The following is a 27,518-nucleotide window of genomic DNA, read 5'->3' as shown; positions in this document are numbered from 1 at the left end:
ACCAAGGAACCGAAAAGAAAGAAAATTAAAAATCCTTGTGTAGCCTCAAATTTAAGCCAGTGAATGATACGCAAAATACCACGATTTACTCAGGGAGCGTTTTATGAGGCCTTAGCTGTATTCTTTCCTTTGTCCTTTTGGCCCAACCCATTTATGCCTTGTTTGAATGCTGCATGGAATGGGACTATTTCATCTCAGCTTTGGACATCATTTTAGGCTACATTTGGCATTCCTTATTTTAAGAAGTTATCTCCTTTTTATAATTAAAAATTCAGTGTTCATAGACTCATTTTAAGAAGGCTGCATTTGGCATTCCTTACTTTAAGGACTTGTATCCTTTTGCAGTTAACACTGAATTTTTAACTACAAAAAGGAGATAAGTGTCCATTTGGGAGGGCTTTCGGGAGCTGGGACCTGGGATGCTTCTAGTATTCTAAACTGGGTCACACACACAAAAACCTCAAAAACCGTCTTTGTTGAAAACATGGAAGGCCAACAAGGATGTTCCAAAGACCAGAATTGTGGCTGCAACATGAAGAAGCTACTCTGAGGTAGATTATCCAAAAAACACGGGTGCAGGGTGCTTAACCAAAGCGGCTCAGTTAATGTACTTTGCCCCCAATGCAGAATCCATCCCAAAATGGGGCCTAAATTTTATCAAATGGGAACCAAAATTCCATTGATAAAAAAATCTATGTTCTCTTTTTTTAGATTTATGTGAAAAGTTATCAACACTTGGATGGGACAAAAATATCCCTTTTAATAATGGATTTTTAAAATTAAAATGAACATTATCTTATTTACTTGAAAAATAAAAGAACATGGATAAATGTAATATACAAGTGTTTAACAGGACCAAAAGGTAAACAAATTATTCCACCAAAGTGGCATCCTTCTAGGAAAATAATCAAGATAAAGAACTGGCAGGGAGCAATAGGCGCTGCCTCTCTTCAGATCCACTTCAATTCACGGAGAAGTCTGTCTTAGCAAGTTGGGCTACTCCTTTTCCTTTTTAATTCTAGGGTCAAGTTGGGCTACTGGTACAAAAGCCCTTCTCATATCATTTTTAAAAAGAGATACAAGATCTTTAAAAGGTCAATTAGGGAACAAACCAGCTAACACACCAACAAGCCAGCCCTTGGTTGGTAATTAGGGAAGATTGATAGATCTTAATATCCTTACCTAGGGGCCCTTTGACAGTCTTTTTGGGAAGATCTTCTGGTAGCTCTGACAGTCAAAAGATGCATTGAGTTTTTGCATTAAGATCTTAGCAGCCTGAAGTCTGTTTGGCTAAGGCATGTCTTTTCATGTGTCTTTCCACACGAAGACGAATGGGAAAAAACGCAAAAGCTCCATTTGGAGCTTCCCAAAAATCGCCCGTTTTAGACTTTTCGCATCTTTTTGGTGTGTCATCCTTTAGCGGCTAGATCTACCGTGAACTAAACAAGAAAAGACCGAATCACGGTCTACCAAACTTGTAAATAGCCAACAAATCGCACGGAAAGATGTGCCAAATGGGCCCCTTTTTATCCCATTGAATTAGCGCTCCCTCCTTTACAACATGAAAGGTTCCTGGGTCAAGTTGGAATATCATGCCAACAACATAAGTTCCAACACCCTACCAACTTGATCTGACACCACACGTCTCACCATGAAACTAGGACCCATCATAAAAGTGGGATCCATCATGCATGAAATGTACAGTGTCAGATGTTAGTTTGTTGGCAGGTCATCTAAAGTCTGAACTTTCCTGGGCCGCTTAGACTTCTCTAATTAGGCTGGAAGGAAATCTAGATCTGTTGTTGACTAACAGCAGATCACTGTAGACCCAATCAAATGCCACCAGTTGTGGTCTATTCAAGTGGGTCTCTGCTCTCATGTGATGCCACAAATTTTCATTTAGCTTGTAGCTTATGCAAAGGAGTTTCTTTTTTCTTTTTCTTTTTTTTATATATTTTCTTAAAAGAAAAATTGCACTCTAGTACCCTGGACTTTGGGGGTAGTTCAAGTTAGTATCTAAACTTTTAAATGTGTTACAGCAGTGCCTAACTTTCAAAAAAGTGTTAAGTTGGTCCCTGCCATTAATCGACCGTCAGTTATCTGTTGAAAATGTCAAAATTACCCTTCAAAGGAAGATGTTGTTCATTATCTTCTACCTTGAGACTAAACCGGTTGAAGTGTTTGAGATTCTAGACTAATGAAGTCATTGTCTTCTACCTTTAGGATATGTTTGGTTTGAAGGAAAATATAGGGAAAGGAAGGGAAAGACGGGGAAACCAATACAAGGTTTGTAAAGGTTTCCGTACATTTTCCTCAAACCAAGCATAGCCTTAGATCTTAAACACATTCTTGTCTAGTGATTTATTTGCTTTCAATTATTGTTTCTCTCCATTATATTTCATGTTTTCTCTCTTTTTTCTTTGAAGTTAACAGATTCAGTCTCAAGGTAGAAGACAACGAACAATATCTTCTTTTGAATGATAGTTTTGGCATTTTCAACAAATAACTGACAGTTGGTTAACGGTAGGGACTAAATTGACACTTTTTTGAAAGTTTAGGTACTACAGTGACACGTTTGAAAGTACGGGTACTAACTTGACACTACCCCCAAACTTCAAGGTACTAAAGTGGAATTTTCCCTTTTAAAACAACAAAACACATGAATAAAAGAAACATGAGCTTATTCAAAATCTACTCATTGTTGTACACTTACACCTAAGAATAAAGACAAGCTTTAAGTACATGAATTGGCATTGGGTCATCTTGTAAATATGCACAAAATTTGCTTGTTTTATTGTATAAAATCCTCGAAGCAGAAAGCAATAACATAAAGAGGAAAAGGATTTACTCGAAAGTCTCTGCAATTTGGTTAATTGGAAGCACTAATGGGCCATTTGGTTTATGAGGTAGGAGCCTAGAATCAGAATTGAAATGGGTCATTTAGATTCCAACTGTTTGGTTGGGCAAAATCAAATTCCATTTCCATTCATGGTGGAATGACATTTCTCCATTTGAGGGAATGACCATTCCATCCCCCTCCCTTGGGAATGAAGTTCCATTCTAGCTGATTCCAACTTTCATTCTATTTCATGTCCAAATCAAACAACTATGGAAATAAATCAAACAAATTACGATTCCAAATCCAACTATGAACCAAACATACTCTAATTTTCAAAGGAAGATTGAAGAAGGCATACTTTGAGAACTTAACTTACAAGATGGGCAATAAAAATAGCATCGAGAACTGCAACATTAAAGTTCACATGCATTTGCTGTGCAGTGAATTATACGGGAGAGTACAGATTATCCTTCCAAAAAAAAAAAAAACAACGTTCTCCTAGAAGAAGTATAAATAGAAAATACCATATGCATGCATGGTCTAAGAGCTCAACTGGTTAGATGGAATAGAGTGAATGTAGGGAATCAGATAGGTTTTCATTTCGCTTTCTTTGTAGGAGTCGAAGTAAGCAGAGAGTTAAAACAGTTTTTGGATGGATTTTTTTTCTAGTTCTTGGGTTTGTATTTGTAGTGCTAGAAAGCTTGAAAGTTTGATTGATTTTGCTAATAGAGGATTTTTATTTATTGTATTTAGTCCTCGAATCTCACTTCGAAAACTACCTGAGTTCTATATCTGAGAATGTTATGATATTTATGTTGGAGGGAGATTCAAAATTTCAAGAATCTCCTCTCTCCCTCCTTTGCTTGGTTTTGTATTCTCTCTCTTCCCTTCCACTGCATGTAAGAGATTCTTGTCCCACATTACTTGAGAGAAGAGTTGACTTTGAGTGTATTACTAGGATTGCTCTCCCTATGGTTAGGTGAGGGGGGTTGGGGTGTTTTCCACACACGCACATGTCAAGCCAAGCTGGATTGGGTCGAGGCGTGGGTGTGAGTGCGTGTATTCGCGCGTTACACTTAATCATTTTGCCTTTGACCAGTTTAACCATTTTTTTTTACTTTTGAATTTCAAAGTTTGTTTGAAACGTTTTTTGTTTTCTTCTACTTATTCATTGTTATGGAGATATGCTTCTCTCTGAATCCATTAGATACTTCTCTCTAAAATGACACATCTTTGTCCATTTTGGTGACTAAGAACACATTATAAGTAGAGTGGTGGATGACCAAGTATTAAATAACAAGTTCATAGTTCTCTGTTATGCTTCTTTTTCTTTCCTGAACATCATTTCTAAGTGGTTCATGGAGGTCTAGCAAGTGAGTGCATGTTTACCAGTGTCCTGTGGGTTGTTTTATCTTGACGATCGATTTACAATTACCTAACTAACTGCACCATCGAATGCAAATTTAAGGAAAATGACCAAGTGCACGACTCAGCCCTTGTCAATCAAAAGCATAGTAAGGGCTAATGCTTTCAAACTTTTTAAAATGTTCAGAGAAAAATGCAAATCACAGTCAAGGGAGCTGGACCGCCTGCGGACCAGTCATTATAGCAAGCGGGCTGAAATAAAATTCCGTGCCATGCCGAGATGGGGGTTATGAAAATGGCACTGAATCCGATCTCGTACAAACAGCACGTTTTACACATGTTTTAATACTAATAATGCTCAGACAAGCTAATTAAAATGGTGATTTGGGCCGCGCAAGTCACAACTCACAACCCATTTTATCTATTTAAACTTTAAAGTGGTGTTAAAAATAGATAAGGGAAAATTCCCGATCTAAGATGCCATAATTCAGTAGTCCAATTTTCAAAACGTGTTAATGCAGTACATGTTTTTGAAAAAGATACAAATATTTTTCGAATATCATTTAATTTTCTTTTATCAATCATCTAATCACAAAAAAAAAAATTAATAGTGTGTCATTTAATAATTTTTTTGTCAATCATCTACAAAAAAAATTAGCAGTCACTTTAGCTATCCTTGCCTCTTATTCAAAAAAGTTAGAGATCGAAAATGTCCATGAGAAAATTAGAATGCCAGTCAAACAATATTTTTATGCCTTTTTTCAAATGCCACTTCTAGTTAAGTGTTGATTAACAATAAACACTGAATTTACACATTTTTAAAGTTCAGGGAAGTGACACATTTTTAAAGTTGGGGAAAATACTAATCGGGAATTTCCCAATAGATAAAGATGTCCTTCCTGCTCAGCTGTGGGTTCTTTTTGTTTTTCTTCACATGGGATGTGCCCCCAAATCACACAAACCCAAACCCAAACCCAAAGGAGGTGGTAAACCAAGGATCAGTTTGGAAGGAGTACAGATACAAATATGTACATGCAAGAATAACCTGTACTGTACATATTTGTCTTTGTACTTGAGCCTAAGGTTTCTTTCTCAGAGACCTTCACAAGGGAACCTCTTGGTTTCATGAAGAAGACGACAGGGCAAAGGGAAGATCGGGCTATAACTTGTTTGTATGCATCGTATTACCTACCATACAAGCTCTTGCCATGTCCTAAGTTACTACTGATGAGTGTCATCAGCAATAGAGGAAGGATATTACCTTACCTCCTCAATATATAGGATCATCTTCAATATTTCACCTTCACCAGTTTGTTCTCTCAACACTTCAATCGGGCAAACGAGATTAAAGGATAATTCCCAGGGGTTTGTTTTGATTAATAAACAATCTTACCCCATGATTTAACCACTTTATGCTCGACAGATGAAATTAAGCCATGAAAGATTAACCACTTTAACTTATTCATTTCTTTATATTCACATCCTCACATACAAAAATGAATGATGAACCCACCAATAATCAATAACTCCTCAACTATGTCGTCTCCTCTCTAGAAACAAAGAAAAAGAAAGACGGATCAAATCATCAAATGAAAACAAAGAAAAAGTATAGTCATATCATTTTTGGCGGCCTAACCTAACATCTCTCACCTACTGCTCCAGATTCTTTTTTATACAAGGTGTAGAGACACAGAGAGAAAGAGAGCAAATACTAATATAACGAGTTCTCTTTAAGTCTTAATTAGAATCAACAGTCAAGGGTGGACGAGGAGGAACTCCAGAGAAGTTTGGTGTTACTGTACTTCTGTTGTTCCCTACTGCATGTCCTTCACTTTCTTCCTCTTCCTCTACTTCGTCGGCGTCCCATAGAAACCGAGCATAAGAAGCTAGAACATAACTGCACACAGAAACCGAGTTCGAGATGAATGAAAACCCAATTCAATCAATATCAGAAAAAAAAAAAAAAAAAAAAAAACCTTGATTTTGGACGAATTCAACTGGGTAAGCTTGAAATAGGTTGGCTATTCTTACCAGTCGTCAGGGGCTGCTTTAACAGCTTGATCGAAGTATCTCTCAGCGCGATTAGCGTCTCTGTTGGCCTCCCACATCAATTCTGCATAGAGCGACAGAACATTTTGGTCTGATGGGTTTGCCAGAATTGCTCTCCCGCAGTACTCTTCGGCTTTGGCGAGATCACCTCGAACCTGTGTCCAATTAAAAGAAAAAACGTCAAGATAATTTTTCTTTACAAAAGAGAGAAAAATTGGCAACTATATAGAAATTGCAGATGCCATTAATTACCTCTTTCAAGAACTTTGCATAATTCCCAAGAAGAAGAGAGTTCCCGGGATTGGCTTCGATCATCTTCTGATAGTAAGCATCAATGTGATCATTCCCATGATTCGAATCCGAAAACCCAGAACCCCCATCACCGTGTCCGCCATTCCACCCTCCACCACCACATTTCAGGCCACCATCACTTCCAACTCCACCACCCACAAGAGTTGCCAAACCATAACCGCTCGCCTCAACGGTGCACTCCAAATCCATCGCTTCCCCCAACCCAGAGGTGGAAAGCATCCGCTCCAAAGACGAAGCACTCGGGTTGAATCCCATCTCCTGTTCATCCTCTTCTTCCACCGAAATCGAAGTTAGCCCATTAAGGTTCCCTCCGAATGGCTTCTTTTTCAACACTGCAAGCTCCCGGAGATCGGTCTCCGACAGAGTTCTCGGCATCTTGTTCATTGATTCATCGCCAGGAGACACCGAAGCCGACGAAGCCGTTACCGAAATAGATCGAGTCCTCGGGATATGAAGACAAAAATCGGGTTCCGGTGACGAATCCTTGGAATGTGGTCGTCCTTTCAGGTGAATCCACGTGGAGATCTGTATCATGTGACGTGGGCCCATATCGGCCACATTGTTTGTCTGGTAGTGAAGCATCTACGGTCAGTACTCAGTGTATTCGTTCCGGCCACGTGGAGATGAAATCGCTGCTGTATCTGATTAATTATAAATAATGACGGTTCTGAGAGGAATTAGGAAACGACAAATTAGATTTTTTTCCGCGGTTTTTGTGCTAAATTTCACAACTACCTTCATGTTTTGTGAATTTTACTATACGACTGCTACGCATTCTCTGTCTCTGTCTCTGTCTTAAGTCTATATCTCCTTCAAGGGGCCTCAACCCCTCAAAAGACGGCTTCGGTCAGGGCAACCCCAATTCAAAGGAGGTTGTCTTGAAGACCACTGTCTCGATAAGCGTGTTTTTTCGTATGATTTTTTTACTTTTTATGAATTGGATAGATCCATTTTCACTTTATTTTTATTGAAAATACATGAAAAACTCAAATTTTCATGCAAAAGGTTAACAAGTCTTTGACTGCTCAAAAATTATTAAAAAATATTTACCAAACAGGCCCTATAAAAACTGAGCTGAATCCAGCCCAATTTTTTATGTGGAGAAAATCTTTTCTAAGGCCCACTTATGATTTAATCACGTTTTTTTTTTTTTTGTTTTAATAGAAACTGAGCACGTGGCAGCTTAGTTGGGACTTGGGAGACGTTAATGCCATTATGATGAATGTCTGTGTGTGATGAAGGCGCGTCGTTATAACATAGCCAACCACGTGAGTACGTGTCCAATTGCGTTACGGGGCTCTCCACAATTTATTAGATCTGCACGTGAACGTGAGCAGGCGACAAAACTGTTTATACAAATCTGCATTGGGAATGTCCGTATTTCTCCCTAAAATATAAGATTTTATACTCTACAAATTTACATTTACATTCTTCTAAACTTAGGCTTATAAACAAAGTTCAGATACGCTCTCAGGCCGACCTCACATATTTCAGGGTCACTCACACAAAGACACATTAAAAAAGCATAATTGAGTTGTTATTTTCCCTTAAAATGGACAAAAGCTTAAATTTGATGGGTCTCTCAATTCATCAATCATTTCACAAAGAGACAATGCAGAGTTAAAATGCAATTTGCCCCGGTTCACATGCCACATATTGAGAAATTGGATATTAGATCATATCTTTTGTTCAGGGTGGGTGTTAATTAGTTAACAATAAGTAGTGGATTGTCACGTTTTAAAAGTTTGAATACTGAATCATTGTATTTTAAAATTTAGAAACCAAAATAACATTAAATTCAAAATACAGTGTATTAATCAGAAATTTTCCGTAAAATAACATTGGTGAAGTTTATGATTGATGTGGGCTTGAAGACAGCATTCATTCAGTGGGGCCCCGGCCCGGTTATGCTCTGTCCACAAAATAATCAGATACTCTCTCCCTCTCTCTCTCTCTCTAATTTAATCAATTATGGGTTAATGGCTAATTGTTTTTCTGTAATATGTGATCTTGCAACTCAAATATGCCCAAGTCTTGACCCGCTAATCCCTAATTAAGCCAATGGAAGAGGATAGATCTGTAGAAAGAGTGGTGGATAAGAGTCACCAAAATGACAAGGATCATCTAATGGAAAATTTGACAATGATCTTATGGAAAATGGAAAATGATCATAGCCACCCCTATTTATAGGATTTAACCAACTGATTTAACCACAAAACCAGCACCTTGCCATTGAACTGAATTGAAAAATCAGTTGTAAAATCAGTTGGGCACCAACTAACCGATTTGGTCGGGTTGTAAAATCAGTTGGGCAGAATTTCACAAGGCACCAACTAGTAGCATGCATGTAACTAGCTACTATACATGCATAATATGGTTATTAATTAAGGCTTAGTGTAAATAAGATATATTTGTATTTGTACTCTTTCCAAACTGAGCCTAATAAATACATATTAGTTATTAATTAACAAACAATTTATGACTATTTTTCGTAATCCAAGACCTTGATTCTTTTTTTTTTTTTTTTTTGTGGACAAAAAAAAGCCAATTCGTTAAACGAAAAAAGTGATTACAACACAAGGAAATTGGGATCAATGAAAGCAAAAGTCTCCAGAGGTTTTGGCCCATGAGCTAAAAAATGACTAGTCTTGACGAAGGCACGAGGTTTATAAACAAATTCAACAATAAGAAAGGAATTTAAAGAGTGAAATAAAATCACCAAGGGATTGCACAACTTTCCCTGTTCAGCAAGTCCAAAACGAATTCACATCTGCGCCCTACAGCATATGATAGAAGGGGTGACCATGGGCCGGGCTTTGCACTTATGATAAGGGTTACAGTTTAGGCCCGGGCCCAGGCCGGTTTGGGGTTCTGGGCCTGAAACATAAGCCTTAGCCCAGGTCTACACGGGCCGGGGCCATGTCGGGTCAGGCCTAATTCTGGGCCAATGTCTTTCATATATATAAAACATTATATATCTATAATATTGTATATTAAATGACATAACGTGTATATAAACTTATTTTATACATTATATAATATAAAATATTACATATAATATAAATTATAACGCTATAATATTTATATATATAATATATAATATAATGTAAAATAATTTATTTTACATATTTTATATATATGTATACATTATACACAAAATGTGTAAGTTTAAATATATGCGGGTTAGGCCGAGCCCGAACTGGGCTTGAAGTATTAAGCCCAGCCCAGCCCAGCCCTAAAATTTGCGGGCTTGATTGAGTATGGGCCTGAGCCGGGCCTAAACACAAAACCTAGACCCAAGCCCAAAACTTCTAGGCCGGGCCAGGCTGAAATGATTACCCCAACCATGTATTGGGAACAACAAAACATCTCCCACTAACAATTTCGGAAGATGTTTCCGGTGGATGCTGAGATGTGTACATGTGAGGCGCAAATGTGATCTCATCCAACCTTGCTCTTTTGCCGATAAGCAGGCTTTCCAGCTCTTGCAAAGAAACAGAATTATCTAGAAACAGAAAAAGCAAATATACCATAAGAGCCACAACCATCCTAATTAGTAACATCCCATCACAAAGAAGCACCATACACTTTACTGATAATTGTTGAAAACATGATTATTTCTTGCTTTCCAGATAAAAAAAAAAAAAGCAACCAATCAAGAAAAAATTTTCAAGATTTTAGATTTATCTACACCAGAATTTAAAACAAAAATAAGGAAATTCAAAATTAATTGAAAAATTAGAGAATGAAATATTTACATTCCAAAGACGAGCAAATAAAATATCTCTTGCAAAAGGACAATAACAGAACAAATGAATAATGGACACCTCACCTTCTTGACAGAAAACACAAAGATTATCCTGAATCAAATTTCAAACAGATGTTGTTTAAGACACACAAAACTATGACATATTCTCCATAAAAATACTTTAAATCTTGGAGGTATTTTTAGATTTCAATTTTTACTGATAATACTTAATGTCATCGAATTCAATTGAGAATGGTTTTCATCCCATAATACTTTATACATACTCTTTACTGAAAATTTACCATTACCAACTCCTGTCCAAATATATTTATTCATGTTTGAATTTGACCGATTGTATATGGTCAAATGTTTTTGGAAGAGCATTTAACAAGAAATCTAGTTTATTTTGTCCACTGAATCTCATACCTGAAGGATACGATTTCTACAATTCAACTTGAAAAAGACTTCCCATGGATTATTTCAAAGAAACTAATACTCTAACTCCATACTTGAGGCCCGTTTTGGAGGGTTTTGGACATTTGGTTCAGCTGTTTTGAAGAAGCTCCTAGGAAGAGACTTGCATGGAAAGCCATTTAGCTTGTTTGGTACCACTGCTATGTGAAATGTTTTGGGATACAAACCGGCTAGGGATATATGGTTGCATCACATACGAGAATCACTTCAGTTAGAATGATTAGAGTATTAGACTTCACCCCTCAATAAAAAAAATAATCATCAATTATATTTGATATTTCTACCAACATTCTCCTATATGCGCATTTTGATAAGCTTATCAGTTCCTAGCCCTGTCACTAACTTCCCTAGCTTTTCCTTATAAATCCATCAATTAGGCTGACGGTACCTCATCATATGAGTAATGCCCCTAATATACGTAATTAAATTTGTGTATAACCAGTTATCCCTGAGAGAAAACTTTATAGAGATTTATGGTTTTTTAATCAATCATTCCTCTCCCCCTAGTGAAGCGTGGCAGTGTTATGATCTTGCTCTTTTTTTTTTTTTTTTTTGTAATGCTAAATGAATAGTTGTTTTCAGTATTTTCATTTTTCCTTTCGTATTCATAGAGAACTAATATTGCAGGTGTGTTGCCCCTGTTTGTTGTAGTGCTTCTTTCTTTCTTGATTTTTTTTATTTATTTTTTTTTTTGTCACCTAAGTTTTATTGATTCAATTTAAAAAGAGCTGTTTTGGTAGTGTAATTTTTGGCCTATTGGGCTTTACTACGTGCATTTTGAAATTTTGGTATTAAACATTTAAACCATCAACACAGTTTGCCCCTTATCGAAGAATTATTAGTTCGTACCTGGTCGGAGAATTGTATCCAACCAAATGCATTTTTCAGTTGAAATTTAAGGTTTAAGATTAGGATTAAAAAAATAAGGGTTTAGATTTTAGGGCTTAGGATTTAAAATTTTGGAAGTTTATATAAAAATCAAGAGGTGGAGGCCTGGAGATAATATGTGCTCCCCCTTTTCTAATGGTTTAATCAATAGAAGAGAAGAGAAGACCTATTTAAATCATCACACCGACTATCGAGACTTGATTATTCTTTGAAATGCAAGTGCATTTTGAAATTTTTATGGCAAACTACATCAAAGTTTTAATTGATCATGTTAAAGATGTCATATGTAGGGTGGCCATGAGCCAAGCTCGGCTTGAAGCTCAGTCTCAAGCCCAATTTACAGGTTCGTTTAGTAATTGAGTTGAGTCCAAGCCTAATAAAACTTGGGTCGTGAGGCTCACAATTTAAACTCGAATAGCTATGTACATACATGCATTAATATAATAATAATAATAATAATAATAATAATAATAACAACAACAACAATAATAATAATAATAAATTGTTATTATTATTATATTATTATAAAAATTTAATGTATATAATATTTTTATTTTTATATATAATAAGAACTAATTATTATAATATTTTTATTTTTTAAATATCAAATAAAAATATTTTTTATATACAATTCTTTTTATTTTTATAAGCCATCTTTCTCAAGTTGAGCTCGAGCCTTGTACTACCTTGGCAAGTCGAGCTCGAATAACTAGTTCTTCGGCTTGACTAGAATCCACCCCTAGTCATATGGTCTATTTATTTTTTATTGGTCTACATTTTTCAATGTATACTTGTTATTAAAAACTTGAATAATATTAAAGGTGTTTGAATTTTGTTGTAGTAATTTCCATAGAATGCACATTTAAATTAATTTAACTGCAACCACACACTGCAAGTTTAACTTTGAAATTTGAAGTAATGAAATACAAATCGATATCAAATTAAGAAAATATCCAACTTGTTGAATGTCCCGACCGACATGAAAAGGGAAGTAGGAAACAACCAGCACATTTCTTTCTCATAACAAAGTCTCTCTGTGGCTGGCCTTATAGAGAGGTGAGAGAAAGGCCCCCACTGACTGAAGCTTTTAAAGAAGATCTGTGTATGAAAGGGATTCCTTCTGGGTACAAACTAGTATCAGCCTCACAAGCTTTCTTCAATATGCAACTATCACCAACTGCACTTTGAAAATCAAATCCAACCCACCCTCTTCTCCATCATTCACTTATATTATTTCTTGTTCTCTTCCTTTCAAATTGTTTTGATAGGTTGGATCAATTTCTCTCACCTCATCAGCATACCTCCAATAAGCTGGGTTCCTTTACAATGGGGACTGACACCAGTGTAATGTCATGCATGACTTCAGTGTATTTTATTGAGTTTCTGCACTTTGTTTTGATATTTGAATCTATAATTGATATAAGTATCCTATTCAGGTCAATTACATATGCAAAATTCCCTTCACATCCTCTCCATTTCAGCTATTGATGGAACGAGTCGCAATAGGCCCTCAAGAATCAAGATTTTTTTTTGGGGTCAAGAAGAATCAAGATCCACGGTTGAGAGTGCAAGTTATTTAGCCAATGTACAGCCTCCACCATTGATTGGGTTTCTCTATATATACACGTACAGCAGAAAATGTTTTATACTATTATTTCTTATTTCAAATAAAATTATTTTTTATTCATATGGTAATCATGTGTTTTTGACTCAAATCACATGGACCATGGAGAAACATGATCATTAGAGTGAAGGGTTGGTGGAAAGCTCTTAGGAGGAATCACAACCCCTAGAGACACTTGTCTCAATTAAGAGGGAGTGGATTCAGCCAAGACTCAAGAGACATAGGGCCCAATAGCCCATAGCTCTTGTGCAAGTCTGACGGTCATATCGTTCGAATCCTGGTTGTATCTATGTTCACAACGGGGCAAGCCATCATCTTTATTAGATTGGCATCTACTAATTTCTCATGCAGATCAAGACATCCTGAAGCTTCATCTGCGTATGATAGGGTGGGGGGTTAAAGGGGATGGGGATGGGCTTTGTGCGTATCTCAGAAGCCAGACTCCATTTATCGGGACCCACTTAGGATATATCAGATTCCTTAAAAAGAGATTAAAATAAAGAGAGAGGGAGAGAGAAAGAGAAATTAAAAGAGTTTCTCTTCCATACCAGATCTTAGGTCATTTAATCATTATTTCAATTTAGGGAGCATTTAGTTTGCAGTCAGAATCGGAATTAAAATCCCTTGTTATCAGAATTGGTAGCCTGTTCGATTTAAACGAGAATCAGAATTAAAATTGAAGTAACCTGAAATGGGATCTCATTTTTAGGGGAGGGGAGGGAATGGCCATTTATTCAGATGGGGAAGGACATTCCAACAGAAATGAGAATGAGATTCCAATTCTACCCAACCAAATAATTGGAATTGAAATAGGTCATTCTAGTTCTAATTCCAAATCTCTATTCCCGCAAAACAGACCTTTAGAGGAATGGATGAATGTATCAGAAATGTGTGCTATCATGGTCAGTTCAGTAGGTATTCAGAGTGACACTGCACAGCCTAGTTCCAGGATGCAGCACCAGTAAACCTGTTCATGGGCCGGGTAGCCCGACGGGCCAGCCCAGCCCGGCCCGACCCCCAGACGGGCTTGAACAGGCTTTTTGGCCTGCATGCTTAACCTCGGGCCAAAAAGCCCAGCCCGCATAAAATTCGAACCGGGCTCGGGCTTTGCCAAAATAACTCGGCCCGAACCCGACTCGGCCCGGCCCGACCTATAGTTATACTTAAGTAAACCCGGCCCATCCTATAGTTAAACCTAAGTAAAAACCCTATGTGATGTCCATTTGAATAAATTTTTTTATTTGAGAATGTTGTTGATTCACTTGTAGGCCCATTGTTTATTTTAATAGGGGAAAAATATCTAAATTAAAATAGAAAATGTCCAATAGGGGAAAATTCGAATTTCTTTTATTAGGTCGGGTTTCAGGCTTTTTATCAGGGCTGGGCTCGGGCCCAAGTTATAGACCCGTTGGTCGGGCCGGTTTCGAGCTCGGGCCTAACATTTTTCTGTTAATAAAGAGTCAAATCCTGGCACAAGCCTGGCCCGGCCCAGCCCATGAATAGGTCTAAGCACCAGGTGTCTCATCACTCGCAAGAAGTAACACAGTGGAAAGCTATTGGCCCGTTAAAACCTGAGTTCTCAAGATAAAAATATTACCTCAAAGGGAAAAAGGAACCACGACGGAGACTGTTGAAAGCAAAGTTGCGTATTCAACTCAAGAACTGAAGCTCATGCTTTTCTTCTTGAAGATCTTCGTTTGATAGAAGATTTTTCTTTTTTTTTTTTTTTTTTTGTTCCGGCTCACCACTTGGTAAGCCATACGATCACTATCTATTGACTTTACTTGGAAATGTACCAATAATCAATCTCTGACGCCATTGCAAGTGAATTCAACAATTTTTTTTCTATGTTGCTAGCAAGGTTGGTGGCATTCTATACTAGAATCGTGGAGCCAGGGGTAGTAGACTCCTAATATCAATTGTCTTGTGCATCACCAATATCAATAATAATTCCAGTTTCAATTGAAAATCTTTGGAAAATGCTAGAATCGAGCTCTAGAGGAATCAGTTGGATGTAATTTTAATCTTCTTTTAGTAGTTAGTTTAACTTCTACGCTTACCCACCAATAATAAATAAATGAATAAGATGCCACTCCACAACACTTTTTTCTCATTGAAAACGTGAATATATAATACTATAAAATCAAGATTGTAACAATGAAATACAAAGGGTTTCCATCTTAATTGGTTTGTGGGGGTTATTTAAGGGTAAGTCATTGATTCAGTTTTTCAAACAATTTCAAAGTTTTTAACCAATGTATCACTCTAATGTGAATAATCTTCAATATTACTTCTAAGCTTCTCTTCATATCTGAAAAAATCCGTGAATTTTCTCCTTCCAAACAGTCCAATAAACTACAGCCCTAACACATCTCCATGTGATCTTGGCCCTTTTTGTTGGCCAATTAGGCATAAAAGTGAATAAGCTTTGCACATTCAAAGGGGGAGTCCACCTGCACCCAAATAGAGACGTAAACCATTCTCAAATGGTTTTAGCAAACTGACAAGAAATTAGTAAATGGTATCCAGACTCGCCATCAAATTTACAGAGAACACACCAGTGAGGAGATAAATAGTTATTGGGCCTTTTTTCTTTGAAGTAATCTCCTATATTAACTCTTTCCAGAAAGGCTTTCCAACAAAAACTCCCAACCTTTGGAGTTATAGGTTGGCACCACACCTCTTTAATAGGGAAGGACAGTCTAACAGAAGAAGGTTGCAATAGGCCCTTAAAGAAAGAGGCATAGGTGTAGGTTGTAATAGGCCCTTAAAGAAAGAGGTATAGGTTGACACCACACCTCTTTGTTGGTTCTAGGAAGATTCCTTCAAGGATGGATAACAAGGTTGAAGTACAGTCTAACTCTGTGTCCCTGATATCTCTTCTCAAACCCAAGTTCCAACCAAATCCAGAAGGTGAGTTAGAAAGTACAAGGAAGGAGGAAACTAGTTCATTTTTAAGGGTAGAGATCACGAAAAGAGTTGGAAATTGATCTTTCAAAGAGGAATCCCCAACCCAAACATGTTCCCAAAACTTAATGAGGTTGCCTGAGTGCAAGTCATACCTGATCCAGGGTGAGAACATGGGCAAAATAGCTTGAATAGCTTTCTAGGGAGATGCTCTTGTAATCCTTTCTAGAATCCCAGAGTCACATCCATTGTCTGCCACCCCATGAATACTTCCCACTATCTTAACCCAAAGTTTTTCTTTCTCTAATGAAAATCTCCAAAGCCATTTCCTTTGTAATGCTAAGTTCCTATTCCTTATGTTCTCAGTTCCCAAACCTCCCTCATTCTTACTCCTACACACCACCTCCCACCTAACCCTATGGTCCTTCTTCTCCTCCCTCGACTCCTAAAGAAAATCTCTCATTAATTTTTCCAACCTGCTAGCCACCCTAACCGGAATTTTAAAGACTGACAACAAATTGACAAAATGTTAGCTAGTGTAGACCTAATTAGAGTGATTCTCCCTTCAAGTGACAAAAAGTTTTTCTTCCAATTGGCAAGTCTCTTTTCAATCTTCTTCACAATCGACACCCAAAAATCACCTTTCTGAAGATTATCTCCCAGTGGCAACCCAATGTAGTTTAAGGGCCAACTAGATACTACACACCCCAAACACATACCTCCCCTTCCCCCATATTGACTCCAACTATACAACTTTTCAGAAAATTCACTTTAAGGTTTGACATTTACTCAAAAAGTTGTATAGCGAGCTTCAGGTTTTTAATCCTATTGAGATCCCCTCCTTCACAAAAAAGAATTGTGTCATCTACAAATTGCAAGTGTGTGATTGGTATGTTCTCTTTTCCAACTCTTTATCATCTTATTAAATCCTTAGAATCTGCTTTGGAGATTAATCTTATGGAATTCATCAAATACCAGCCTTAGGTCCTCTTTTAGTATCTCCAACAATCTTGATAAGAAGCCATCGTAAAACCATCTAGGCCCAATGCCTTTGATCTATCCATAGAAAATACTGCCTCCTTTACCTCTTCCAATTCAAATTTCTTTTCCAACCACTCCCTATCTTCTAGCTTCAGCGTTGGCCATTCCAATCCCTCGAGCCACACCCTATTATTTAGGGGCCTTCTAAATATAGACATAAAATGATCCACAAATGCCCCTGCAATCTCTCTTTGATTGGAAACTGTTGCCCCTTCAATCTCTAAACTTGAAATAATGTTTCTTCTCATTCATCCACTTGCCACAACATGAAAAAACTTGGTATTCTTATCCCCCTCTTTAAGCCATTTGCATCTTGACTTTTGCCTCCAATTTATTTCCTCCTAAAGAAGATAGTCCTCTAACTGTTTGCACAATTTCCATCTTTGTTCTTTATTCTCTTTAACTTTCATAATGAATCCCGGGTGTCATAACCACATGTTTTCAAATTTGAATGGAATAGGACCCGCATTTCTCACCTCCTCCTTAAAAACTACAATAGGCCAATGGTCAGAGGTCACCCTTGGAAGTGCTCTAGTGTTCGAATTCCCCCAATGTTCTTCCCAATCATTTGAAAATAAGAATTTGTCCAACTTAGAGAAAATTGGATTAATTTGGAGATTGGACCAAGTAAAACACCTATGTGACAATGGGATCTCTTTATAGGCATTAACAAATTGATTAAATCTCCTCATACTCGTGGTTGACCTCTACCTAGGACTGTTTGTTTCTTCTAAGAATCTGACTACATTAAAATCACCTCCTAAGCACCATGGTCCATGCTACAATCCCCTTATGTCAGCTAGATCATCCCAAAACTTCCTTTCTTACCCACCAAAGGAGAAAAATTAAAAACAAAGAACCGCCATTTTCATAAAAAAATCCAATCAATTAACTATGAGAAAATAAACTTTTTTTCTTTTATTCTATTTTCTTTTAGTTTCATTTGCACTAGTGTAAACATTTTCTTCACCCAAATCCCTGCTTTAATCCTTATTTAGGACTCAACCCACCTAACTTTCAAAATTTTTAAAATCTAATTGCATAAAGATTATAGAAAACTAGATAGTTTTGACTGGATTCCAAAAACAAAATAACTTTAGCAATAAAAAGTAATAATAATTCAAGCAATACTAATAATGATAACAATGATGATGCCTGATGTTGATGGTGATGGTGATGATTAAAATAATATAACTATATAATACTAGCAATGAAAATAAACATGAGAAGAAAAATCCTGAGACCATCTTTCTATCTCTTTAAGAATTGACTATTAAGAACATCTTTCATATGTTCAAGACTAAAGTGCATCAATGTCAATATAGTTCTATATGTACCCTCTATTCAAAAACTTAAAATTTATGCAAATAAATGCTTGGGGTACTCTGGATCTGAAGGAGCTGAAATGCATGAGGAGGGAACCTCGCTGCACCAGTTGGTTTTGTTTTGTAGGTACAGCTTTCCAATATGAGGGGTGCATTTTACTCTATCTTTGTTAGGCATACTTCACCTATCTACATTGCCCCTTTGTGGTTTCTTGTCATGATGTGACTTCTAGGCATACTCAGGTGACATTCTTTTTTCTAAATTGTCTATAGTATATAATCATGAAGTTGGAATGCATGAATGGCTAAAAAAAGCACGACTGCTTCAGCTAAGTAAAGGGATAATGAATTTTCTATGAAGATGTCAAGACTTCTAGCTTTTGTTCTAAGACCTGAAATCATGCTCTACACTTTCCAAGTATCTGATGATTCAGTCCATGTTGATTGGCACCAGTCCTTTGCAGAAAATGTTGGAACATACCATCACTTTGAATGGGCTCTTGGAACAGGAGAAGGAAATTCTGACATTCTAGAGTTTGAAGATGTTGGTATGAGTGGATTATGGAAGTGTTCAAGTAAATGGCCTTGACCTAGGTGGTTTGAGTGCATGCTTTATTATATTAAGGGCTTGGAAGCTAGATTGACATTGCACTGAACTTTCTGTTAAAGACCATGCGTTGAAGGGTAAGTCATGTGTCCATCAGAAGTTTGTTGTTGGAGATGGACTTGTTACAATAACGAAAGAGAAATGTATCAGAAGGAAGAAGAGGCGGTAAAGAACTTTAAACCTGAAATACTTAGAAAATCTGGCCCATCTATCATAAAATCAAGCAGGACATGAATATCAATCAGAAAATATCTCTACAACTTGTATTACAAGTTCATGGCACAATGCATTCAGTTGGTGATGGGTTCTGGTTTTTGTTTTCTAGAGATATCATAAATACAAATCTGAAACAAAGATCAGGCCATGAACTTAAACTAAATCTGAATCGAATTTTTACATCCCAAGAGAAAAAACATAAAGCATAAACCCAAATGGAAGCAGAGACACTGTCCGCACAGATGCTGCTTTGAAGACCTCAACTCAAGAGTATATTGATATAAACCATAAAGTCAAAGAATATAAAAATAATAAATAAATAAAGTAAAACGTAAGCCCCTGAACAGAAGTTTTGGAGAAGAAAAATGGAAGCAGCGACACTGTCCCGTCCGCACCTGAAAGGGGAAATTTACCGCAAGAATGGAGCCTCTTCTCTCTAACAATTTCCGTTGCCTCTTCCCTGTGAAATAATGATGGAGACAGTAACAGTTCGGGACGGAACAAATTCACAGGGCTGATAAAAAATAAAAGAATACAAAGAGCAACAATAGCAGTTTGGGACGACAATGGCGGAGGATGCACTGGTAGACGCTTTAAACCCTTGCGAGAAGAAGCCTAAAAAGATGGAAGATAGAAATGCTTGGAATCAAAGAAATCAATAGAACAAACCTAAAAGCATGTTAAAAATAGAAGAAAAAAAACAATCACATAGTCGATGCTCTTTGGAGGAAGAAGTCGAGCAGACGTTAACGGCGGAAGCTTCAAATGTTCGAGCAGAAAGAAGCCGATCCTAGGGTTCAAATAGGTTTAATAAGGGGCAATACGAGTCAAAACCAAATTTTGCAAGTTTTTCAGACGTCTAAAGTGTTATCAAACACGATAGACGTCTGAAAAGTGTTATCAAACGCGCCCAGCGCGAAAAATGCCACAATTGAATGACGACATATAAATGCATGGCTGAACTTCTAGACTCCCCTGCATCAAAATGCACCCATAACAAGTTCATGTTGAATTCATCGTAAAGATCCCACAGTGACTTACTGTCCCGCCAGTCATTGGTTTGAATCCATCGTAGTTGGAACTTAATTTTCTTTCAACTAGTTTTCTCTTGTTGTTACAACTCCTCCAACTTAAACCCGCTAATCAGAAAACAATGGAGTTTACAAATCCTTACTTCAAATTCTCCAAGCATTGCCTTTTTATCGAACAATTCCAACTTATGCATACTGCGAGACGTGTAATCAAACAGTTAAAAGTCGAAAGCAACGAAGAACTGAAATGACTGATGATTTTTCATAACAACCAAATGTTGGAATGAAATCCTGACCTGTGGTGGGAATCGGGTCTTCGAAAGGTGGGTTAGATTCCGACGACGGAGTGCCGTGGTTAGAAGCGTAACGACTGCAGGACCACGTGCTGATTGAGAGATGGAATAGAGAATAACGTCGGAACTGGGGAGTTTGACGAGAGTGGAAAGGATGGCGGGAGAGAGTCCCGTCTGCTGCTGAGAGTTCGGATTCACACCAACCTTTAGAGCCATGCATCAGCATCTCCTTACTTGTTCACTATCATTCACGGGGAGATGTTCCCAATGCAGAGCTGCATCCTGTGAGGTGATGTAAGGCGCGCTCTATGAGTTGCAAATCCCTCGTCGTCTGGTTTTCACGTACTTGGCCACGTTCATCCAACGACGCATCTGAAATATTGGCGACATAAAGTTTAACAGATGTTCCCAATATGCTATGATCAGAGATCCGAACTCGGCTGGAGAAGGCAGAAACACGGGAATCCGGATTTGCTCCGCATACATCGTAGTCGACTAATTGTGCATTTGTGAGGTTGGCTGGAGGAACATATTTATTTATATGTTCTTGAAACATATAATTAGGGCTGACCTCGGGCCCAAAACACTTAATTTATATAATATAAAATTAAGTCCGATTGTGTTGTGGGCCGGGTTTAGGATTTGTCAAAAAAAGCCCAATTCGATTAATTTATATAATATAAAATATCTATTTAATACTTAAAGCATTTGAAGCATTTGAAGGATATACGGATACTTCACACGTTTACAATTTTGAGGATTTTGCGATCGAAACATGTACTCGAGCCGAACCTCTCTCCCAATGTGAAGTTAAACTGGCGGCTTAGTCCCCTGTGCTCCGTCTCCACCTCGGAATGGTCTTCTTTTCCACCAACTCCCCTGCCATCATACCCGCCGATCGCCACGTACGCCACCAACGCCGCCTAGCGAATCAGAGAGAAGAGTTTACTGGAGAAACTTCAGATCTGCTACGGTCGCAGACTAGTGTCTTCAGACGGCAACGATGACTCGAGTAACGACTGCCTGTCGTCAACGATTCTGCTTTACTTTGAACCAAACTCGCTGTTCTTTCTGCTTCACTCTTATTCGAAGGCAAGAGGTTGGAGATGCGTGCTTTACTCTGTGCTTCAGCACTGGATCGTATTTTGGCCTGAGGTCTACTGTTGTTCGAATGTTAGCTTGGAATCACACAATGCTGAATCGAGATTTCAGCCTGAGAAACGATGCTGCAGGGGGTTTAATCCGCTTTGATCTTGAATTGTTAGCACTCGAATGGTGAGGATTTTCCCGGTTCGAACAATAGAGCTCACAGGTGGTAGGAGTTCTACCGATGATTAGGACGGCAGAGGAAGGTACTAAGGCAAGAAAAAAATAATAATAAGGGGAGTAAATGGGACCAGAAGAGGTTGGGTTTCTGCGAATCGAGTGGGGAATGGAAGGGAAGTTGCGCTGCTTTATCTATTCTCGCTGATAGGGACGATGAACAGTGGAGAAATGCCACTGAGTCTCGATGGAGGAGGAAAAAAAGAAGTGAAAGTAAAGAGGGAGGGAAGAATATAGAAAGAATGGGAGAAGAGAGATTGCCGGTGAGAGAAACTAAAACGGTCGCCGCTAGTTCACCTTCGGATGGAGAAGATGATGAACAGTAAACTCCTTTGAAAAATCCCTTAACAGTGGTCTCTCGGGATTCGAAGAAAGAGGAAGAAGAAGAGGAAGAAAATGATGAATAGAAAGAAAGAGATCGAAATCAAGAGAGGGAGAGAGGGCGACCTACTGCTGCTGCAACTCGCTGCAACGGCGCCAGTGAGGGAACGAGAGAGATGGCGAAGGGGAGAGAAGAACGTCACGCACCTCGTCCCGTTGTCGGGCACTTAGGCGTACCTGACCACGAGCTATAGTGCAGATGCACCGCTGGCAGAGGATCAAGGTCTGCGAAGAAGGAGAAAGAAACTCAGAGAAAGGTGACCTGGGGATGCTTCCACGGGACTCCCTTCACATGCCTTTCCTTCGCTTTTCGCGAAGCCGCATCGACCCTCTTCCTCTCCCTCCCTCCCTCTATCGATTTTTTGGCTAACTACCTTGTCATTTCCAAGTGCCGAGCTCCTATGCGGTGCCTGATCAGGTGGCGAGTTGCCTGTGAGGTGCCGGGCTAACCAGGTGCCGAGCTGCCTGTGAGGTACTGGGTTGATGACCAGGTGGTGAGCTGCCTAGTGGCGAGCTGAATTGATGAGTTTCGTTCCTCTTTAAAGACATGCAAGGAACCAAATGTCAGAGGACCCAGGGTGGCTAATCCGGTGAGGTTGCTCCGATGCTTAAATCAGTACTCTTATAGTAGACTGCGAGCTAAAAATCACAAAGTATGAGAGCTAGAACTTGCTTGCTTGTCTCCCTCTTTGCTTTTGGGTTGGTGCCTTTATATAGGCATTGTTTGGCGTGGGCTTCACGCACCATATCCGAGATTTCTGCAAGGTCATCTAAGTGGGTTGAGATTCCTAGAGGTAACCGCCATGCACATTGACCACCCTCCATATCGTTCGGCACGTGAGCCAACTTCCAAGGATCGTAGGAGTGTTTGGATATGCATGCCGAATTCGTTGGCGAGCACGTCTTGCAAGTCGCCAGGTAGGCGCATGTGCTAGGTCGCCAGGTCGCGCCTGTGCCAGGCTGCCAGGTTGCACCTGGGCCAGGCCGCCAGGTGGGACACCATCAACTTGGCTAAGGAAAGTTGTTGCCAAAGTGATTCCGAGTGTCACCTATTTGTTCCGAGGTGTTATGTGTCATAATATCATTGGAGGGCCAAATCCGCCCTCATTATTTGCCCCCCATTCCCGAGCCAAAAGTAATTCGGCGAAGGGAGTAGATTTCTCCTTTTGGCCCGGAATTAATAATTCGATGAGCTCGTAAGCGTCAATTCAATTCCTTAGGCTCTGGGAGCGACTTGTAGTCCGCTCCTTGATTTTGCCCATGCCAAAGAGGCGACTGGGTCTTATATGGTGAGGAGGTCTTCGTTAGTTCGATATTTTGGCCCTTAGGCTCTGGGAAAGACTCATAGTCCACTCTCCTTGATGTTGCCCATGCTGAAGAGGCGACTAGGTCTTATGTGGTATTTTAGCCCTTAGGCTCTAGGAGCGACTCGTAGTCCACTCTCCTTGATCTTTGATTTTGCCCATGCCGAAGAGGCGACTAGGACTTGTAGTGCCGAGGTCTTTTATCAGTTCGCCAGTTCGCACCTATGCTAGGCCACACCTGTGCCAGGCCGCCAGGTCGCACCAGGGCCAGGCCGTCGAGCCGCACCTGTGCCAGGCTGCCATCTCGTGCCTAGACCGTCAGGTGGGTGCCTTAGTGCTATGACTGCGTTGCATCAGCCTCGTGATGCCGGTCACCCACTCCTACAAGAAGCTACTAGGAGCTCAACCTACGGGGGCAGCACTACTAACTTTAGGTCGCCAGCTCGCATGGGAGCCTTGGAAGGCTCGACCAGCAATGGTGCTCATGCAATCCGTTGGCCGCCAATTCCCGCGGAAGCCACGGTGAGCTCATCTTTGTAGGGGGGACCTCGCGAAGAGGACTGATGAGGCTTTATCTGAATTGAAAGTAAAGTTGATAGAGCTACTTAGTCTGTTAGCACTTCATGCATAGTCTTTGAGTAAAAAATGGAAACTATAAAGCGAGAGCTCTAGTTTCTAAAAAATGAGGACTTAGCTTTCTAGAAGAAGAGGGCTTAGCCTTTCAAAGGATGAGAACCTGACATTTTATAGTGTTTCCCACAAACGACGCCAATTGATGGATCAATTTTTGGTTAAGTATCGATTTTTTATGCTAAGTACCTCATCATTTGGTTTGTTTCCAAGTGGCTGATGACTCGGGCCGAAGTGAACTTTGGCTGTCGAGCTGAGTCGAGTTGGCCAGGCTAGGTGGCGAGCTAACTATAGTGTCGAGCTGCCTATGAGGTGTCGAGCTGACCAGGGTGAGCTACTTGTGAGGTGTTGGGTTGACCAGGTGTCGAGCTACATGTGAGGTGCTGGGATGACCAGGTGCTGAGCTGCCTGTGAGGTGCTGGGCTGACCAGGTGGCGAGCTGAATTGATGAGCTTCTTTGCTCTTTAGAGACCTGCAAGGAACCAAATGTCAGAGGACGCAGAGTGGCTAACCCGGCGAGGTCGCTCAGATGCTTAAGTCAGTACTCTCATAATAGACTACGAGCTAAAAATCACAAAGTATGAGAGCTAGCTTACTTGCTTGCTTGCCTCCCTCTTTGCTTTTGGGTTGGTGCCTTTATATAGGCATTGTTTGGCGTGGGCTTCACGCACCATATCTGAGATTTCTGCGAGGTTGTCTAAGTGGGTCGAGATTCCTGGAGGTAATCGCCATGCACGCTGACCACCCTCCAAATCGTTCGACATATCGGCCAACTTCCAAGGATCGTAAGAGTGTTTGGATATGCATGTTGAATTCGTCGGCGAGCACGTCTTGCAAGTCACCAGGTCGGCGCATGTGCCAGGTCGCCAGGTCGCACCTGTGCCAGGCCGCCAAGTTGCACCTGGGCTAGGCTGCCAGGTCGCACCAGGGCCAGGCAGCCAGGTTGCGCTTGGGCCGCTAGGTGGGACACCATCAAGTTGGCTAAGGCAAGTTGTTTCCAAAGAGGTTCCAGGTGTCACCTATTTGTTATGAGGTTCCATGTGTCACAATATCATTAGTGGGCCAAATCCGCCCTCATTATTTTCCCTCCACTCCCGAGTCGAAAGTAACTCGGTGAAGGGAGTAGATTTCTCATTTTGGCCCGGAATGAATAATTCAATGAGTCCGTAAGTGTCGATTCAATTCCTTAGGCTCTGAGAGTGACTCGTAGTCCGCTCCTTGATTTTTCCCATGCCGAAGAGGCGACTGGGTCTTATATGGTGAGGAGGTCTTCGCTAGTTCGGTATTTTGGCCCTTAGGCTCTAGGAGCGCCTCGTAGTGCACTCTCCTTGATGTTGCCCAAGCCGAAGAAGCGACTGGGTCTTATGTGGTATTTTAGTCCTTAGGCTCTAGGAGCGACTCGTAGTCCACTCTCCTTGATCTTTGATTTTGCCCATGCCGAAGAGGCAATTGGGACTTGTAGTGCCAAGGTCTTTTATCAGTTTGCCAGTTAATGCCTAGGCCAGGCCGCTAGGTCGCGCCAGGGCCAAGCCGTGTCTGTGCCAGGCCACCAGGTCACGCCAGGGCCAGGTTGTCGGGCCACGCCTATGCCAGGCTGCCAGCTTGCGCCTGCGTTGCATCAGCCTCGTGATGCCAGTCACCCACTCCTACAAGAAGCTACTATGAGCTCGACCTACGGGGGCAACACTACTAACTTTAGGTTGCCAGCTCGCACGGGAGCCTTAGAAGGCTCGACCAGCAAGGGCGCTCATGTAGTCCGTTGGCTGCCAATTCCCGTGGAAGCCATGGTGAGCTCATCTTTGTAGGGGAGACCTCGCGAAGAGGACTAATGAGGCTTTATCTGAAATGAAAGTAAAGTTGATAGAGATGCTTAGTCTATTAGCACTTCATGCATAGTCTTTGAGTAAAAAATGGAAACTATAAAGCGAGAGCTCTAGTTTCTAAAAAATGAGGACTTAGCTTTTTGGAAGAAGATGGCTTAGCCTTTTAGATGATGAGAACTTGACTTTTTGTAGCGTTTCCCACAGATGGCGTCAATTGATGAATCAATTTTTGGTTAAGTATCGATTTTTTATGCTAAGTACCTCGTCATTTGGTTTGTTTCCAAGTGGTCGATGACTCAGGCCGAAGTGAACTTTGGCTACCGAGTTGAGTCGAGCTAGGCAGGGTAGGTGGTGAGCTGACTATAATGTCGAGCGGCCTATGAGGTGTTGAGCTGACCAGGTGGCGAGCTGCCTGTGAGGTGTCGGGCTATCCAGGTGCCAAGCTGCATGTGAGGTGCTGGGATGACCAGGTGCTGAGCTGCCTGTGAGGTGTTGGGCTGACAAGTGCCGAGCTAAATTGATGAGCTTCGTTGCTCTTTAGAGACCTGCAAGGAACCAAATGTCAGAGGACCCGGGGTGGCTAACTCGGCGAGGTTGCTCCGATGCTTAAGTCAGTACTCTTATAGTAGACTGCGAGCTAAAAATCACAAAGTATGAGAGCTAGAACTTGCTTGCTTGTCTCCCTCTTTGCTTTTGGGTTGGTGCCTTTATATAGGCATTGTTTGGCGTGGGCTTCACACACCATATCCGAGATTTCTGCGAGGTCGTCTAAGTGGGTTGAGATTCCTGGAGGTAACCGCCATGCACGTTGACCACCCTCCAAATCGTTCGGCATGTGGGCCAACTTCCAAGGATCGTAGGAGTGTTTGGATATGCATGCTGAATTCGTTGGCGAGCACGTCTTGCAAGTCGCCAGGTCGGCGCATGCGCCAGGTCGCTAGGTCACACCTGTGCTAGGCCGCCAGGTCGCGCCAAGGCCAGGCCGCTAGGCTGTGCCTGGGCGAGAAATGTGTCACAATATCATTGGAGGGCCAAATCCCCCCTCATCACCATCCACCCTAAATTATAAATTTCCATTTTTCTCTGATTTACCGACAAGATCTGCTCTCTCCGACGGATTTTTTCCTGTCGGCGATTGGAGATGGATGGGATAAGGATCGAATATTGCTCTTCGATAAGGGACATCATCGAAACTGAGTTTGTTTGCAAGAAATGTTCGATCCATTTGTTGTAAGCCACATCCAATCCATGGAAAAATTTTATATTTGTAATATCAATTTTATGTATTATAACAAGTGTTTTAATTTCCCTGAATCTATAACTCTGTATTATACTATG

At 40.1% G+C, this 27,518-nt stretch overlaps 1 protein-coding gene across 1 annotated transcript; it reads right to left on the bottom strand.

Annotated features, from left to right (window-relative positions):
• Nucleotides 1-5,633: 5,633 nt before the first annotated feature.
• On the bottom strand, nucleotides 5,634-7,056 carry LOC148842948 (uncharacterized). The gene is made up of 3 exons (XM_088958093.1): nucleotides 6,506-7,056; nucleotides 6,236-6,408; nucleotides 5,634-6,101 (listed from the first exon to the last, which is right to left on the bottom strand). The coding sequence occupies exons 1-3, from the start codon at nucleotides 6,947-6,949 to the stop codon at nucleotides 5,942-5,944; spliced, it is 777 nt and encodes a 258-aa protein (XP_088814219.1). The 5' UTR covers nucleotides 6,950-7,056; the 3' UTR covers nucleotides 5,634-5,941.
• Nucleotides 7,057-27,518: the final 20,462 nt, after the last annotated feature.

Source organism: Nelumbo lutea, chromosome 8 (assembly GCF_056320005.1).
Source record: "Nelumbo lutea isolate HS-2025 chromosome 8, American lotus-T2T, whole genome shotgun sequence".
Lineage (NCBI taxonomy): Eukaryota > Viridiplantae > Streptophyta > Magnoliopsida > Proteales > Nelumbonaceae > Nelumbo > Nelumbo lutea.
This window is presented reverse-complemented; position numbering and strand designations above follow the sequence as displayed.

What these genes read in the sequence shown, in the direction of transcription:
- LOC148842948 (XM_088958093.1), bottom strand. Translation starts at nt 6,949, where the DNA reads ATGAACAAGATGCCGAGAACTCTGTCGGAGACCGATCTCCGGGAGCTT. An exon ending in ATGCAAAGTTCTTGAAAGAG is followed by an intron (nt 6,409 to 6,505) that starts GTAATTAATGGC and finishes AATTGGACACAG; the next exon opens with GTTCGAGGTGATCTCGCCAA. An exon ending in AAAGCAGCCCCTGACGACTG is followed by an intron (nt 6,102 to 6,235) that starts GTAAGAATAGCC and finishes TTCTGTGTGCAG; the next exon opens with TTATGTTCTAGCTTCTTATG.